This window comes from Schistocerca gregaria, chromosome 2, assembly GCF_023897955.1.
Source record: "Schistocerca gregaria isolate iqSchGreg1 chromosome 2, iqSchGreg1.2, whole genome shotgun sequence".
Taxonomy (NCBI): domain Eukaryota; kingdom Metazoa; phylum Arthropoda; class Insecta; order Orthoptera; family Acrididae; genus Schistocerca; species Schistocerca gregaria.
The window spans coordinates 759,405,992-759,423,680 of record NC_064921.1 but is presented as its reverse complement, the minus strand read 5'-3'; the positions used below and the strand labels follow the sequence as shown (position 1 = coordinate 759,423,680).

Sequence of the window (17,689 nt, the reverse complement as noted above, 5' to 3'; positions counted from 1 at the left end):
TTGTTAGTACACTTGGTATTCAGTTTTATGGCACTAAAGTCTTCCTGTGCTCTTGGTCACCCTGTTTCCCTTTCAATAATATTCCAAATTGCTTTAATTTTATTATCAGAGTTACTGATCTCAGACATGATACACACGCTTCTGGACTTTTTAATGACTTTTCTTAGTAACGCACAATAGTTTTTATAATATTGAACAATTTCGGGGTCAGTACTCCCTCTTGCTCTTAGATACAGTTCTCTTTTACGGTTGCAAGATATTCTTATTCCTTTAGTTAGCCAAAGTTTTTTATATGTTTTCTTGGAATTATGTTTCACTGTTTTCTTGGCAAAACAATTTTCAAATACCCTTAAAAATGTATCGTGAAATAAGTTATATTTCAAGTTTGCATCGGGTTCCATATACACTTCATCCCAGTCTAGCTCCTTTAGGCTTTCCCTAAAGTTTGCAGTGTTTATATTGTTAATTGAACACACTGCTTTGAAATTCTGATTTGATATACTGCATGGAGCTATGCCATGTACTGTAACTAGCTGTGCACCATGATCTGAAAGACCATTCCCAACCAGATAAGCATTTATGTCCTTAAACTTATCTTGGTCTATAAAAAAGTTATCTATCAATGTCCTGCTGTTCTTTGTTATCCGAGTAGGAAAATCAATGACGGAGCTCAAATTGAAAGAACTGAGTAATACTACAAGGTCATTCTTCCTATTACACTATTTCAGGGATCCAACAGTGAAATCCCCGCAAATGATAATTTGCTTCCCCCTGTCTGACAGATAGCATAACAAAGCATCCAAGTTTTCTAGAAATAGCTGGAAATTCCCTGAGGGGGACCTATACACTGTTACAATTATGAAAGTGCCATCATTTACTTTTAGTTCAGTGGCACATGCTTCCATATGTTGCTCTACACAAAAAATTTTAGTTTCTAAATGTTTTGCGCTGTGGAAGCTTTTGACATATATGGCAACTCCTCCTCTCATCATATTATCTCTACTTACATGTGCAGCTAATTTGTACCCATTGATGCAAACCTTTTGCATATCAGTGACAATGTGATGCTCAGACAGGCATAGTACATCTATTACATTCTCAGTTTCTATATCTTCTAAACAAAGCAGAAGCTCATCAATTTTATTCTTTAATCCCCCAATATTTTGATGAGATATACTAACATTTTTCATTTTACTTGTGTGAGTATCTTGAACTTTAAAAATCTGCTTACCCTCTTTATGACAAAGCAGTTTTCTACAAACTCTTCTTAAACTCTGATCTTTTAAGCAAAGAATTTTTTTTTTCTACCTAATGTGTTAAGTTGGTGCGTATGTTCATAAAATTTTTGTTTCGCATATTGGTATTCCGATTGCTGTGGATTGATTTATCAATTGCCATTTTTTATTTGTAATTAATTGTTGCTATTTGAGTTTAAATATTGTCGTTTCCTCATTTAGAGATAGTGAGTTCAGCTGTGGAGGCTAGACAATGGAGTGCCAAGTGGAGAAATTGGAACATTTCCAACATATTCTTATGTTTTATTTCAATAGATGGCTGACAACAGTGTAAGCAGCCAGAAACATTTTTGCTGTGTCCATAGATGATGTCATTGGACCATAGCACAACAAGAAAATGGTTGTCTCGTTTTAAGGGCGATTGTTTTGACATTAGTGACTCCCATGTTCAGGAATACCTTCAGGGTTTGTTGAAAGTCATTTAAACACATTAATCCACAATGATCCATGTCAGTGTACTCGAGAACCAACAGATATGATGAACTGTGATCATTCCACCATCGTGCGACATTTGCACACAATCTGGAAGGTTCAAAAAGCAGGTGTAGGATACCATACATTCTCAGCCAAAAGCACAAAAATCAGCAGGTGGCCACATGTGTACCTCTGCTTTTTTGTCATCAACTGGACAGTGAACAACACAAACCATTCCTATCCTGTGTCATTAATGGAAATGGTGACTTCATGCTAACATAAGGAAAAGAAAGTAATGGTTGAGCCCAAACAAAGCAGCAATTCCCTGTACAAAGACCTGTGCCTATTCACAGAAGATAATGTTATGAATCTGGTGGCACAGTGACGGTGTGGTGTACTATGAATTGCATTCTTGAGGTGCAACCATCACTGTTGACGCAATCCAAGAACAACAACCAGGAAGACTATGAGAAGTGATGCTACTCTACAGTAACGTCCACCCGCATTCTGCAAGATTGATGAGAAACCACTATACAGGAGTCTGGTTCGGAAATCATTCCACAGCCATCTTATTCCCCCGATCTTTCACCAGTTGATTTTCAGCATTTCTGCTCTCTGTTGAACAACCTTCAAGTAACTTGCTTTCCAAATGAAAATGCGCTCCAAGCACTTCTCGGCAAGTTCTTCATGTCATAACCATGTAATTTCTACAGTCGCAGAATGGAAAAGTTATGCCAGAGTTGGCAGTCTGTTTTAAATAATGAAGGAGAATATATATTGATGACTAAAGTTTCTGTAATGTGTATCTGTTTTCTTTATTAAACTTATTAAAAAAAATGCTACAAAATTATCCGTCAACTCGATAAGAAATTTTCTGCATAGAGAGGTGTTATGTGATAATAAGTACTATTAGCTTTATCATTCGAAAAAGGGCAAAATAAGCTGATGGTGCCATGTTAGCTTCTTCATTGTTAAGTCTATCTTTGATAAGCTTCAGCTAAAATGCTGTTGTAGGATAATATTAGCTATTTCTCCCCCAGTGCACAGATTTGTATGTTTTAGAACCACACATTTGTGCTGAACATACCAACACTCTAAATGTGGATACAAAATTTCATCTACATGATAAACATTTTCTTAGAACACAGACCACAACTGCCTAAGAAGACAGTGATTATCTCATAGATGAAATTTTTGGAATGTATTTTCCAGTCTTAAGATCACACAAATGGTATTTTAAATGGTTTCAGAATTGTTGCAGGTCATTATCTGTTTAAAAAGAAGCAAAAAGGGGGATAGTTAAATACCAGGAAGCTAAATTACAGTTTCAAACTAACATCTGTGCACAGCTATACAAACTTAAAACCATTTCATAGTAACTTCACAGGGCAGAACTGAACTGGCGAGGATTGGGTACTCGCGTTGTAAACATATCAACACTCAGGGCCAGTTTAATGCTCAAGTGACACAAACCCAACCTGTGGTGCAAAGCTGGGAAGGGTGCCAGTACAAGATTTGTATACAGTGTATATCACAGTTAGCAGCAAAAACTGACATGGGTGAAAGTGTACACAGGAAAAGGGGGTGCCAAATCATAAGTTGCTTGTGTGGAAAACTGTTGTCAGAGCGACACTGTCAACCCTTGATTGTTGGCACTGACATCTACATTTCACTACAAAATAGTGTATAGTTGATAAGTTTTAAATCACAAAAATAAGATTAAAATATTCACAATATAAAATTAACTGTGAGATAAACCCTTGTGAAATTGAAAGCTTCTTGTAGGTCACCTAGATGTATGCCAGAAACAGGTTAAGTGGCACTTGCTTATAGATGAGATTTGTGAATTGTTTTGCAGTTGCTTGATGTAAAAGTTATTCACACTTCCTGTGTAGTGCGTACTTGCAACTGCTGGTGACCCATTTGTCACTAGCCTGTAGGTGGGTGTTATTTAACATGCTTAAGTTATTATGCAGTGTATTTGGATGCATCTAATTGTTTACAGAAGTTTGTAAAATACCAGGCCATAAGTCCTCTTTCCGGGAGTTCAACTGCCTGGTGCAAGTCAAGCTATCTTTCCTTTTTCCTTCCAATTTAAACAAAGTGTTTGGTGATGACTTGCTAAAGAGTCGTTTGTGGAACCTGAGACTGAAAAATAAAGTAAAATAATTTCGCATTCCAAAAAGTATTGGTGACATACAGTGATGCTGACAACTACAAATGTTGTCACAATAGTGTGAAGGCTTACTAAGGCTGTGTAAATTTGTATTTGATATTCTTTATTTGCCTGTTTTGAGATCTACTTATAGTTTATTTTAGACAACAATAATTTGAACTCCATAATAAGGTAGATTCCAAATCCACAACTCCTGTAGATATACTTATAATCATTTGTTGTACAGGCTTGCAAGGTGATGTATATACACTGTCTGACAGTCTGGGGGAAAAAGAAAAAGGGCACCCAGAAGGGAAGGAGGAAACAAAATCAAACAGCACAGCTAGAGAGGGTTATGTGATTACAAAAGGGAGCCAAATTTACAAAGAATTTGGTAGTATGAAGCTACTTATCAGTATGACCTTCACCACCTCTGGCCTGAATGCATGCAATGATTCAATTGGGAAGAGCGGCTTTTGGCAGATGATGCTGTAGTATACAGAGAAGTTGCAGCATTAGAAAATTGCAGTGAAATGCAGGAAGATTTGCAGTGGATAGGCACTTGGTGCACGGAGTAACAACTGACCCTTAACATAGACAAAACTAATGTATTGTGAATACATAGAAAGAAGGATCCTCTATTGTATGATTATATGATAGCGGAACAAACCCTGGTAGCAGTTACTTCTGTAAACTATCTGGGAGTATGCGTGCGGAACGATTTGAAATGGAATGATCATATAAAATTAGTTGTTGGTAAGGCGGGTGCCAGGTTGAGATTCATTGGGAGAGTCCTTAGAAAACATAGTCCATCAACAAAGGAGGTGGCTTACAAGACACTCGTTCGACCTATACTTGAGTATTGATCATCATTGTGGGATCTGTACCAGGTTGGAATGATAGAGGTTATAGAGATGATCCAAAGAAGAGCGGCACGTTTCGTCACAGGGTTATTTGGTAAGCGTGATAGTGTTATGGAGATGTTTGGCAAACTCAAGTGGCAGACTCCGCAAGAGAGGTGCTCTGCATCGCGGTGTAGCTTGCTGTCCCGGTTTTGAGAAGGTGCATTTCTGGATGAGATATCGAATATATTGCTACCTCTACTTATACCTCCCGAGGAGAGCATGAATGAAAAATTAGAGAGATTCGAGAGCGCACTGAGGCTTTCTGGCAGTCATTCTTCCCGCGAAGCATACACGAGTGGAACAGGAAAGGGAGGTAATGACAGTGGCATGTAAACTGCCCTCTGCCACACACCGTTGGGTGGCTTGCGGACTATAAATGTAGATGTAGTGTCATAAAGTCATTGTACTGTCCTGAGGCAAGCTGGACCATAGCTATTGTAACTGGTCCTTGATATTTTGGATACTGGCATTGGAACATAGTAGAAATCTGAGTCAGTCCTGCAAATATCCTATTGGGGACAGATCTTGGAATATTGCTGTTCACAGGAATGCCTCAACATCATACATACAGTTTATACTGGCACAACTGATGTATGAAAGAGCAGTGTCCTGTTGAAAAATGGCCCACAATAATGTGGGATGAGAGGTACAACATGAAGATGCAGTGTGTCTGTGACATACTGTTGTGCCATCAGAGTTCCCTCAATCACTGCTAGCTGTGGTCTGAAGTCATACAAGATGCCACCCCTTACCGTGATGCCAGCATTAACACCAGTGTGCCTCTCTGAAACATTGGAAGAATGGGGCCTCTCCCCAGGGTGCCACCATACCCACTGACACTGGTCATCCAGTGTCAGAGAACTGCGATTCATCCCAGAACGCAATTCAGTACCTCTCACCAGCAGTTCATGCTTCCCAGTTACGGCGCAGTGCCAAATGCAGCTGTTTGTAATGTGGTGTTAACTGGATCCTGTTCTTGGAACGGTAATTCCCTAGTCCAGCTGCTACAAGTTGCGTACCAATGATGCAGGATGACACAGAATGTTACAGGGAGTCCGTTATTTGTTCTCAGATGACTGGCTCAGATGTGAAGGGGCTACGATGTGCTTACTCCACAATACAGCTATCCGTCCTTGTGGTGGTTAGATGTGGTCCATTGGAATATTGATGGCAAGTATTCCCTGCCCTCTTGATCCTGTGCAGTCCAATATTGGGCCACTATCACATTATAAAGGCCCACAAATTTGGATATTGTCTTCTTCGACCAGTGGCTATATGGAGCCCACTATGAGGTCCTGTTCAGAGTCTTGTCAGGCGCTGATAACGCTGTCTCGTACTAGTACACAGCATCTCCATGTCCTCTCTGAGATCACTCAACATCTGATGCTGCCTACCTCCTTATATATGTACTCTTGCAGGACTGGTAACAGCACTAATACAATCTGATGGCCGTTCTACCTCACAGAGAGTTGCAGCTCTAATCATTTACATACCCACTGATATTTTATATATGTATGCAGTTACACTGATACCTAACTGTGTTTTCTGAGTTTTTCCCTTTTTTTGTGCAGTATTATTAAAGTGGTCTTAACTTTATAACTAACAAACAAAAACAATGTTTGCTTTTAATGGTCGGTACAAAAAGAATAACAAGAGATCAGTGCACTGAAATATCTTGTCTCAGTGTAGCCTCCTTCACCATAGACAAAAAGCAGTACAGCACCATATTGGAAGTGTAAGCACATAATTGGATGTCAAACCATTGGCTTGCTACACCTGTAGGTATTGTGTCAGGATAATCACCACCAAATGCCCAGTGCCCCTATTCAGCTTAGGCTGCTGCGTTTATTCTTGTGGCTAGTGATTTCCTTCTCATGGCATCAGACAAGCTCTACATCAGATTATAATTTGTCATATCAATCAAATGAATTGTCATGTAAGTTTAAGTTATGTTGATGAATAATTAATCAATTAATTCAGTGCATTCAGATGAAATTGGCAGTCCCTCGCAAATTTCTGATTTTTGATTATATGCAAATTTTGTTTATAATATACTGATTGAACTGGATTGAGAGGTGGAGGAAGAGCTAAAAACATACAAAAAACCAAAATCACTACAAAAATGTCAAAATAAAAATTGTACATAATGATACTGTGAAGTGTAGCAAATATCTCCATTTGATCAGAGTATTGTGAAACTGAATTTGGATATTAAGTAGGGAAAGTGTAGCAACATTATCAGGGTATCTCTATCAATGTTTTAATTAATTAAAAAATCATCATCTTATCAGAATTGAAGAGTTTTGATCCCTATTTTTCGGTTTGTGTTTAGTTTTACAAAAGGCATGATCCAACTTCAAATGAAGAACATGAAATGATGGAGAATTTATTTAACTGCCTTTGTTCGAGCCTGATGTATGCACCAAACAGAGAACGTTTCCTACGTGGAGAAGGCTTGCAGCTTATGAATCTTATGCTGAGGTGAGTACCCTTTCTTTAAAAATAAATGAATCATACACATTTCATCTGGTATAAGCTTACTTTTGTGTGCATTTCACACGTATGTAGTACTATTACAAGAAAAATTGATCTCTGGGGGGAAAAGACAGCAGATGCCAATGCTTTTTTTTTTTTTTTTTTTTTTTTTGCAGTTTCATTCCACTGTGTTCGAAGAGTCTTGAAAGATGATGATATTCCTGTTGAGACCATATATTTTAATAGAACAGTATTTATACAAATCACTCTTGGTCAGTTTAGAGTATAAGCCATATTAAAGAGGACACTTCCAACTATTCATGGAAATGTCAATTAAAAGATGACTGTATAGCTAAAATTGACTACCAGTCGAGTAAATATACATTTTTTATGCAAATATGCAACCTGTATGGAAATAATGTCATATCTTTTAATGATAACACCATCTTCCTCTTGCTTTCTGGGCGATCTTTGCAATTTGTATTGTGAACTGATCTTGTGTACATTGCAAATAGTGTCCTTCACTGTGTAGTGCCACTGACAGGATGAGCCAAACTTATATGGTCAAAATAATGAAAACGGTAGAGGATTTCAAACTGAGTATTCAGAGATGAAAAACAAATGGTTTGTAATGAATATTTCATGCTGTATGTGGTCCGAGTAAGCAATGTGTGTAACGCACATGTTGTAAACTATGTACAATTCTACATCTACATCAATACTTGAGCCACCAGATGGCATGTGACAGAGGGTACTGTGGTACTACTAACTGATCCATTTTTCATTTGCGAATGGCGTGTGGAAAGAATGATTATCTGTAAGCCTCATTATTAGCTCTAATTCCCAAATGTTTTCATTGTGGTCATTTTGTGGGACGTGTGTGGGAAGAAGTGATATGTTGTTTTGCTGCTGGAAAGTACTCTCTCAAAATTTCAATGGTAAACCTCTCTGTGATGCATGGTGCCTCTAATCTGGGGTTTGTTGGGCACTTCTGTAATGCTCTTGTGCCGACTAAACAATCCCATGATGAAACATGCTGATTTTTATAGGAGTTTCTGTATGTTTTCTATCAGTCCTACCTGGTAACAGTCCCAGATTGATAAACAATACTCGGGAATTGGTCAGAAAAGTACCTTAGAAGCCACTTCTTTAGTATATGAAGTACAGTTTCTTAAGATTCTTCTTATGAAACTGAGTCTGGTATCTATATATCTATCGAAAGCACTGGCAGATCGATAGACACACAAACAAACGCAAACACACACACAAAATTCAAGCTTTTGCAACCAATGGTTGCTTCGTCAGGAAAGAGGGATTGAGAGGGAAAGACGAAAGGATGTGGGTATTAAGGGAGTGGGTAAGGAGTCATTCCAATCCCGGGAGCGGAAAGACTTACCTTAGGGGGGGAAAAGGACGGGTATACACTCGCACAACACACATATCCATCCACACATATACAGACACAAGCAGACATATTTAAAGATATATTTTTCCCACGTGGAATGTTTCCCTCTATTATATTCATATCATTAATTTGAGTCTGGTATCTGTTTTATGTGCTATTTGATTTATGTGGTCATTCTACTTAAAGTCACTTTGGATAGATACTCCTAGATATTTTACAGCAGTTGCTGTTTCCAGCAATTTGTCATAGTGTAGTTGTTCAGTAGTGGATTTCTTTTCCTATTTATGGGCACTATGTTACAATTATTTACATTCCGTGTCTACTGCCAGTCCCTGCAGCATTCATCAATCATCTGTAGGTCCTCCTGTAAATTGTCACTGTCTTCTGGCATTTCTTCCATCTTACAGACAACCGCATCATCTGTGAACAGCCTGATAGAGCTTCCAAGCAGTCTACTAAGTCATTTATATACAATGTAAACAGTAATGGTCATATCACACTTCCTTGGGGTACAACCAATATTACCTTTACATCAGTCGATTTTGTTCCATTAAGAGTGATGTGTTGAGTTCTATCTGTAAGGAAGTTTTGAATCCAGTCACAAGTGTGGTCTGATATTTGGGAAGCTCATTTTTTCTTACTGGCAGTGCTGGAAAGTTACAAAATGCATTCTAGATGTTGAAGAACACTGTGGGTCTCATGGAGTAACAGAGCAAACTGAATTTTGCTAAATCTCTGTTTGCAGGTTCTACATTGATTTTTATAGATAAAATTTTCAGTCACATTTACTTCTACATCTACATCTGCATCTACATACGTACTCTGAAAGCCACTGTACAGTGTGTGGTGGAGGGTACCTTGTGCCACTACTAGTTGTTTCCTTTCCTGTTGCACTCAAAAATAGAATGGGGAAAAGATATGCTGCCCCAATTTCTCATACCTTATGTTTGTGAGTCTTATGTTTGTGGAATGTATGTAGACGGAAGTAGAAACTTTCTGCAATCAGCTTCAAATGCTGGTTTGTTAAGTTTTCTCAATAATGTTCCTCGGAAAGAATTTCACCTTCCCTCTATTTAAGTTCCTGAAACACCTCCATAATATTTACATGTTGTTTGAACGTACCAGTAAAACATCTAGCAGCCTGCTCCTAACAATACACAATCATCTGTGATATATCCCTGGTGGAGTTTTAGTGTTAAAAGTTCATGACTTAATGATGCACATTTACTCATCACAGGAACCTGCTGTCCTTCTGGCAGCAGTTTTGTGTAGGCCACTGGAGCAACAAAGGATATCTAGTGAGTGGAAAAAGTGCAAGTCGTTTCCGTTTTAAAAAAGTGTCATAGGACAGATGCACGTATTTATAGGCCTGTATCATTGGGGTCAATCTTTTATAGAATTATGAAACATGTTTTATGCTTACGTATTACAACATTTTGGAGACGAGAAGTCTCTTTTGTAAAAATCAACATAGATTCTGCAGAGATGGGTCTTGCAAAACTCAGCTTACTCTGATCCTCCATGAGATCCATAGCATTGTAGATATACATAGCATGTACAGGTACAGCAGGTTGTAGTGTTTGAAAAGCTGAATGAAAATAGAGAGAAAATTTTTATAACAACATTGTCATAATTTGGAGAAGTTTATCTCCATGGATAAAAATTTATGAGAAACTGACTTGAAAGTCAGAGAGAGCTGGTGGCCAGGGTTGTTGACAAAGAATTGTTCACACAGTAGAATTTGAAGAGATGGTGTTGGATTGTATGGGAGAAAATTCATTAATAAACACCCATCAACTTGCATATGCTGGTGGTCCCAGCTGGAACACCCAATATTCAGGGATATGTCAGGAATGATCAACAAAAAAAACTTCATACGGATAAATGCCCTATACCGAATAGTTTCAAGATAGAACATATTTAATGTATGTACATTTGTTTTTGGGCTAGTGGCATGCATGTGTGTGTCTTACTCAGCCAACCTCGTTGACATTTCTTCTAGCCCACTCTGCTGTGTTGCTTTCAGCCTCGTTGCTCAGGATGTCTTTATGCCATTAAACTAGCCTGTTCAATATGCAGTTGTCCATGGTGTGTTGTGAGCAAAGTAGTGTGAGGGATTGAGCATGTATCAGCTAGAGAAGGATTGGTTCGTTTTGTTTGTACACATGCAAACTAAAATGCTGCACATGTACGCCAATGAAGAATATGCTGATAAGGTGTACGTTAATGGCTTCTTTGATGTTAGTGCTTTTGCTGCTGTTGAAGAATACTGTTAGTGCTTTCCAACTTGTGTAATTCCTGATTGTAGAGTGTTTGTCAAAGTATTCAGCACATTGCGGGAAATAGGTATTCTTCGCATTTTTCTTCTGAATGTTACTTCACCAAACTGCAGGAACAGCCATATGTTGTTGAAATGGTACAACGTAGTTCTTCTACCAGCACATGGCAACTTTCTGTATGTATCAATGTCCCAAGAAGGTGTGTATGGCAAACATTGTGTGTGCAAAACTTGTACACATTTCAGATAAGGGCTGTCCATAATATTTGCATTGGTAACAATCCCATACAACTTGAATTTTGTCTAAATTTCTGGATTGGCCATGATAGTACAGTTGACTGGCCATAATGATCAACAGACCTTCAGCCATTAGATTTCTGTTTATGAGGTTGAAAGAAATCTGAGATGTACAAATGAGCGGAGAATACATGAGAGGAACTATCTGGTTACATTATGGATGCTGCTGCACTCATTAGGGAATGTACAGAGGCACTCAGACAAGCAACACAACATTTTCTCCAAAGAACGCAAAAATGAACTGAAGCTGATGACAGAATATTTGAACATTTATTGTGAACTGTACTACAGCTGTAATGTGATGTGTATGATAGTACTTAGATGTGAATGTTTAAAAAATATGTGTTTTTCAGTTGATACTTTTTAAAATGCATGTTTAATATTTAATAATTGGTGCACATGTGTAAACCGGACAGTGTATAGAACAATATTGAAAATAAATAAGAACGTGCATTAAATGTGTTCTGTCTCAGAAACCATTCGGACTAGGGCCTATATCCAAATTTAGCTTTTTACTTCAAAATGACCATTCCTATCGTACCCCTGAAAATTGACCATTTCTCCTGCAACACACTATAGATGCCAGCTGATGGGTATTTATTGGTGTATATTTCTAATGTGGATACTAGCTGAGCAGTGTGACACACAGTCAGTGTGTAAATATTTTGTGATAGTCATAAAATTGTTACCAACTCATGAAAGAATGGAATCTCCAGGTAGGAATATCAACAATGTAGGAAAAGATAGATTCATGTTTGCGGTAAAGATAACATGCTGAGTTGCAGACAGGTACAATTAAAAAAGGCTTACACATAAGCTTTCGGCCTCACCCTTTGTCAGAAAGAGAGATCCACACATCATTCAGTCACACAAGCAAGCACACCTCACACACTCATGATCACCAACTCCAGCAGCTCAGACCAGAATGCTATTCTGGCATTGTGAATGGTGTATGCTTCTCTTTTTATAATTTACCATCTAGTGAGTTACTTCATACCATTAAAATATTTGTATATGTTAAATTCTTTAACTGTTATAGTTCTTTTCATATACAAGTAATAGACATACAAAATACTTTTTTTGGAGGCCATGCTCTTCTGCTTCCTTGAAGTCAGTGTAAGTCAGTTGTAATCTCCAAACTTACTGGAAAGCACTTATCAGCTTAGACAACATGATGAACTCATTGGTTCGGGATATAATGTGTTTTCAGTACATAGCAAAACTTAGCAGAATTTCTTGTGTGTGTGTTTTGCATTTTCTTACTGGAAACATAAATTTCAGGGAAAAGAAACTGTCTCGAAATGGCTCGCTGAAAGTACTTGATCATGCCATGTCTGGACCAGATGGAAAAGAAAATTGTAATAAGTTTGTAGATATCCTTGGACTCCGAACAATCTTTCCATTATTTATGAAAACTCCAAAGAAAAATCGCAAGCGTATACTGACCACTGAAGAACATGAAGGTAAAGTTTCCATTCATTTGAAATTGCTAAAACTTGCTTTTCCACACAATGTTTCCTGGCATTTGATATTTAGGTTGTTTTCCATTTCTATGTAAAGTATTGATTATTTATACTTCAGAAGATTAAAGCTTACTTGCTATGGGTAACAAATCATTATTACATTCTCATCGTTCTTATCAGATTAATACAAAGTAAATTGATATTTTTGTTAATGCCTTTTAAAACACCGTTTTGTTCTGTTGCTCAGTAAAATAAAGTTGATTTATTCCAACCAAATTAATAATGCATTTCTTTTTCACAATTTGTTATGTTTACAGAATCATAGTTCAGTATATATATGTCTCATAATTGACGAAATGTTCTTGGGCTTCCATCTGGGTGGCTGCTGTGAAATACGTGATGTTTCAATGAATGTCACTCATCATCCTCTTTATCTTTGCCAGAAGATGATAATAGTGACACTCATTGATACATTGCTGAATTTCAGTTCTTCCACTCAAATGGAAGCTCAACAAACGTTTGTCAGCAGTATATGCCAGGAAAGTCTACATTCACATATCTCATAGATGTTGTCATTCTTGTTATATTGGATCAAAATTATTATGGATGGCTCCAAAATTTAGGTTGAACATGAAACTTTCAAAGTTTGTATTAATGCTTCTTATTAAGTTTTTTCGTTTTTAAAAAGTGATAGTGCTTGTTGTTGTTTTATGGATATTATATATGTGCTCCCTGCCGCCGTTGGATAAGCAGCTGCAGCAGCAAGTCGTATAACCCTAGCTTACTTATTTGTTAGATAGTTTAATTAATTTCTTTGCGTGTTTTTGGGTACTTGCATTGTTTAATTCATATATTTCGGGCGTATTATAGTATTTGACAGTTGTAGCATCGCGCTTTAGTGTTTACTTCATAGATTCTTATTTAAATTGCATGTGAGTTTCGTATAGGAGGTGCAATTTCGAGTTTTAGTTACTGTAATCGTAAATTCAGCAGACTGTAGCGCAGTCGTTAGGCATTTGTACAGGTTAGTTGATACATTCTTTGCGCGTTCCGCTTGCGTTATCTAGGCACGGACTCGTGTTTCGGTAACTGTTGTTAAACATCGATTAGAATGGACAGGGACTGCGATTGCTGTGTTCGGATGAGGGCTGACTTGGCATCCCTTCGCTCACAGCTGCAATCGGCGCTGACTTCGGTCGCGCAGCTTGAGGCTGTTGCCAATGGGCACCACTGTGGGGAGCCGGACTCGGGTATCACGGGGATGTCAACCTCGTCCCGTCTGTCCCCAGATCGGTCTGCCGCTGTGGTTGCCCCGGTTGCTGCCCGCAGTGGGGCTGAGCCCTCGCCTGTGGTTGATTGGGAGGTCGTTCCAAGGCGTGGCAGGCAGCGAAAGGCGTCCCCGGAGGCTGATCAGAAAGCCTCCCCGGTGCGTCTGACAAACCGGTTTCAGGCACTGTCTCTGGCTGAGCCAGATGCGGCTGCCTGCCCTGTTTCAGAGGATAATTCTCAGCCTTCAAGGTCCGGGCAATCGCAGAGGGTGGGCTTACTGGTAGTTGGGAGCTCCAATGTTAGGCGCGTAATGGGGCCCCTTAGGGATACGGCGGCTAAGGAGGGGAAGAAATCCAGTGTGCACTCCGTGTGCATTCCGGGAGGAGTCATTCCTGATGTGGAAAGGGTCCTTCCGGATGCCATGAAGAGTACAGGGTGCAGCCAGCTGCAGGTGGTGGCACATGTCGGCACTAATGACGTGTGTCGCTTTGGATCTGAGGAAATTCTCTCTGGATTCCAGCGGCTATCTGATTTGGTGAAGGCTGCCGGTCTTGCTTACGAGATGAAGGCAGAGCTCACCATCTGCAGCATCGTTGACAGAACCGACTGCGGACCTTTGGTGCAGAGCCGGGTGGAGGGTCTGAATCAGAGGCTCAGACAGTTTTTTGACCGTATTGGCTGCAGATTCCTAGACTTGCGCCATAGGGTGGTGGCGTTTCGGGTTCCGCTGAATAGGTCAGGAGTTCACTACACTCAGCTGGCGGCTACACGGGTAGCGGAGGCTGTGTGGCGTGGACTGGGCGGTTTTTTAGGTTAGAAGGCCTCGGGAAAGTGCGGGATGGGCTGCAATGTCAAAGGGTGCTTGGCAATTACAGGACGTGCTTGGATCAAGGAACAGTCGGAATTTTAGTTGTAAATTGTTGTAGTTGCGCTGGAAAAGTCCCTGAGCTTCAAGCGCTAATAGAAAGCACAGAAGCTGATATCGTTATAGGTACAGAAAGCTGGCTAAAGCCTGAAATAAGTACTGCAGAAATTTTTACGAAGTCTCAGACGGTGTTCAGGAAAGATAGATTAGGCAGAATTGGTGGTGGAGTGTTTGTGTCTGTCAGTAGTGGTTTATCTTGTAATGAAGTCGAAGTAGATACTCCGTGCGAATTGGTGTGGGTGGAGGTTATACTTAACAGCCGAATTAAGTTAATAATTGGCTCCTTCTACCGACCCCCAGACTCCGATGATACAGTTGCGGAACAGTTCAGAGAAAGTTTGAGTCTCGTAACAAATAAATACCCCACTCATACGGTTATAGTTGGTGGGGACTTCAACCTACCCTCGGTATGTTGGCAAAAATACTTGTTCAAAACCGGTGGTAGGCAGAAAACGTCTTCCGAGATTGTCCTAAATGCTTTCTCCGAAAATTATTTCGAGCAGTTAGTCCACGAACCCACGCGAATTGTAAATGGTTGCGAAAACACACTTGACCTCTTAGCCACAAACAATCCAGAGCTGATAGAGAGCATCATGACTGATACAGGGATTAGTGATCACAAGGTCATTGTAGCTAGGCTCAATACCATTTCTTCCAAATCCATCAGAAACAAACGCAAAATAATTTTATTTAAAAAAGCGGATAAAGTGCCACTAGAAGCCTTCCTAAAAGACAATTTCCATTCCTTCCGAACTGACTATGCGAATGTAGACGAGATGTGGCTCAAATTCAAAGATATAGTAGCAACAGCAATTGAGATATTCATACCTCATAAATTGGTAAGAGATGGAATGGATCCCCCGTGGTACACAAAAAAGATCCGAACGCTGTTGCAGAGGCAACGGAAAAAGCATGCGAAGTTCAGAAGAACGCGAAATCCTGAAGATGGGCTAAAATTTACAGACGCGCGAAATTTGGCACGTACTTCGATGCGAGATGCCTTTAATAGGTTCCACAACGAAACATTGTCTCGAAATTTGGTAGAAAATCCGAAGAAATTCTGGTCGAATGTAAAGTACACAAGCGGCAAGACGCAGTCAATACCTTCGCTGCGCAGTGCCGATGGTACTGTTATCGACGACTGTGCCGCTAAAGCGGAGTTATTGAACGCAGTTTTCCGAAATTCCTTCACCAGGGAAGACGAATGCAAATTCCAGAATTTGAAACACGAACATCTGCTAGCATGAGTTTCTTAGAAGTAGATACCTTAGGGGTTGCGAAGCAACTCAAATCGCTTGATACGGGCAAGTCTTCAGGTCCAGGTTGTATACCGATTAGGTTCCTTTCAGATTACGCTGATACTATAGCTCCCTACGTAGCACTCATATACAACCGCTCGCTCACCGATAGATCTGTACCTACAGATTGGAAAATTGCGCAGGTCACACCAGTGTTCAAGAAGGGTAGTAGGAGTAATCCATTTAACTACAGACCTATATCATTGACGTCAGTTTGCAGTAGGATTTTGGAGCATATACTGTATTCAAACATTATGAATCACCTCGAAGGGAACGATCTATTGACACGTAATCAGCATGGCTTCAGAAAACATCGCTCTTGTGCAACGCAGCTAGCTCTTTATTCGCACGAAGTAATGGCCGCTATAGACAGGGGATCTCAAGTTGATTCCGTATTTCTAGATTTCCGGAAAGCTTTTGACACCGTTCCTCACAAGCGACTTCTAATCAAGCTGCGGAGCTATGGGGTATCGTCTCAGTTGTGCGACTGGATTCGTGATTTCCTGTCAGGAAGGTCGCAGTTCGTAGTAATAGACGGCAAATCATCGAGTAAAACTGAAGTGATATCAGGTGTTCCCCAGGGAAGCGTCCTGGGACCTCTACTGTTCCTGATCTATATAAATGACCTGGGTGACAATCTGAGCAGTTCTCTTAGACTGTTCGCAGATGATGCTGTAATTTACCGTCTAGTAAGGTCATCCGAAGACCAGTATCAGCTGCAAAGCGATTTAGAAAAGATTGCTGTATGGTGTGTCAGGTGGCAGTTGACGCTAAATAACGAAAAGTGTGAGATGATCCACATGAGTTCCAAAAGAAATCCGTTGGAATTCGATTACTCGATAAATAGTACAATTCTCAAGGCTGTCAATTCAACTAAGTACCTGGGTGTTAAAATTACGAACAACTTCAGTTGGAAGGACCACATAGATAATATTGTCGGGAAGGCGAGCCAAAGGTTGCGTTTCATTGGCAGGACACTTAGAAGATGCAACAAGTCCACTAAAGAGACAGCTTACACTACACTCGTTCGTCCTCTGTTAGAATATTGCTGCGCGGTGTGGGATCCTTACCAGGTGGGATTGACGGAGGACATCGAGAGGGTGCAAAGAAGGGCAGCTCGTTTTGTATTATCGCGTTATAGGGGAGAGAGTGTGGCAGATATGATACACGAGTTGGGATGGAAGTCATTACAGCATAAACGTTTTTCGTCGCGGCGAGACCTTTTTACGAAATTTCAGTCACCTACTTTCTCTTCCGAATGCGAAAATATTTTGTTGAGCCCAACCTACATAGGTAGGAATGATCATCAAAATAAAATAAGAGAAATCAGAGCTCGAACAGAAAGGTTTAGGTGTTCGTTTTTCCCGCTCGCTGTTCGGGAGTGGAATAGTAGAGAGATAGTATGATTGTGGTTCGATGAACCCTCTGCCAAGCACTTAAATGTGAATTGCAGAGTAGTCATGTAGATGTAGATATATTTATTCCAGCTTATACTACAGTTTCTAAAAAC

At 39.7% G+C, this 17,689-nt stretch overlaps 1 protein-coding gene across 3 annotated transcripts in view; it reads left to right on the top strand.

Annotated features, from left to right (window-relative positions):
- The window catches only part of LOC126334966 (beta-catenin-like protein 1), a 99,341-nt gene that overhangs the window by 62,154 nt on the left and 19,498 nt on the right, over positions 1-17,689 (top strand). For all 3 annotated transcript variants that reach the window (XM_049997747.1, XM_049997748.1, XM_049997749.1), the window contains exons 7-8: positions 7,102-7,250; positions 12,506-12,687. In XM_049997747.1, coding sequence (XP_049853704.1) covers positions 7,102-7,250; positions 12,506-12,687 — 331 coding nt within the window. The remainder of the gene's footprint in view (positions 1-7,101; positions 7,251-12,505; positions 12,688-17,689) is intronic.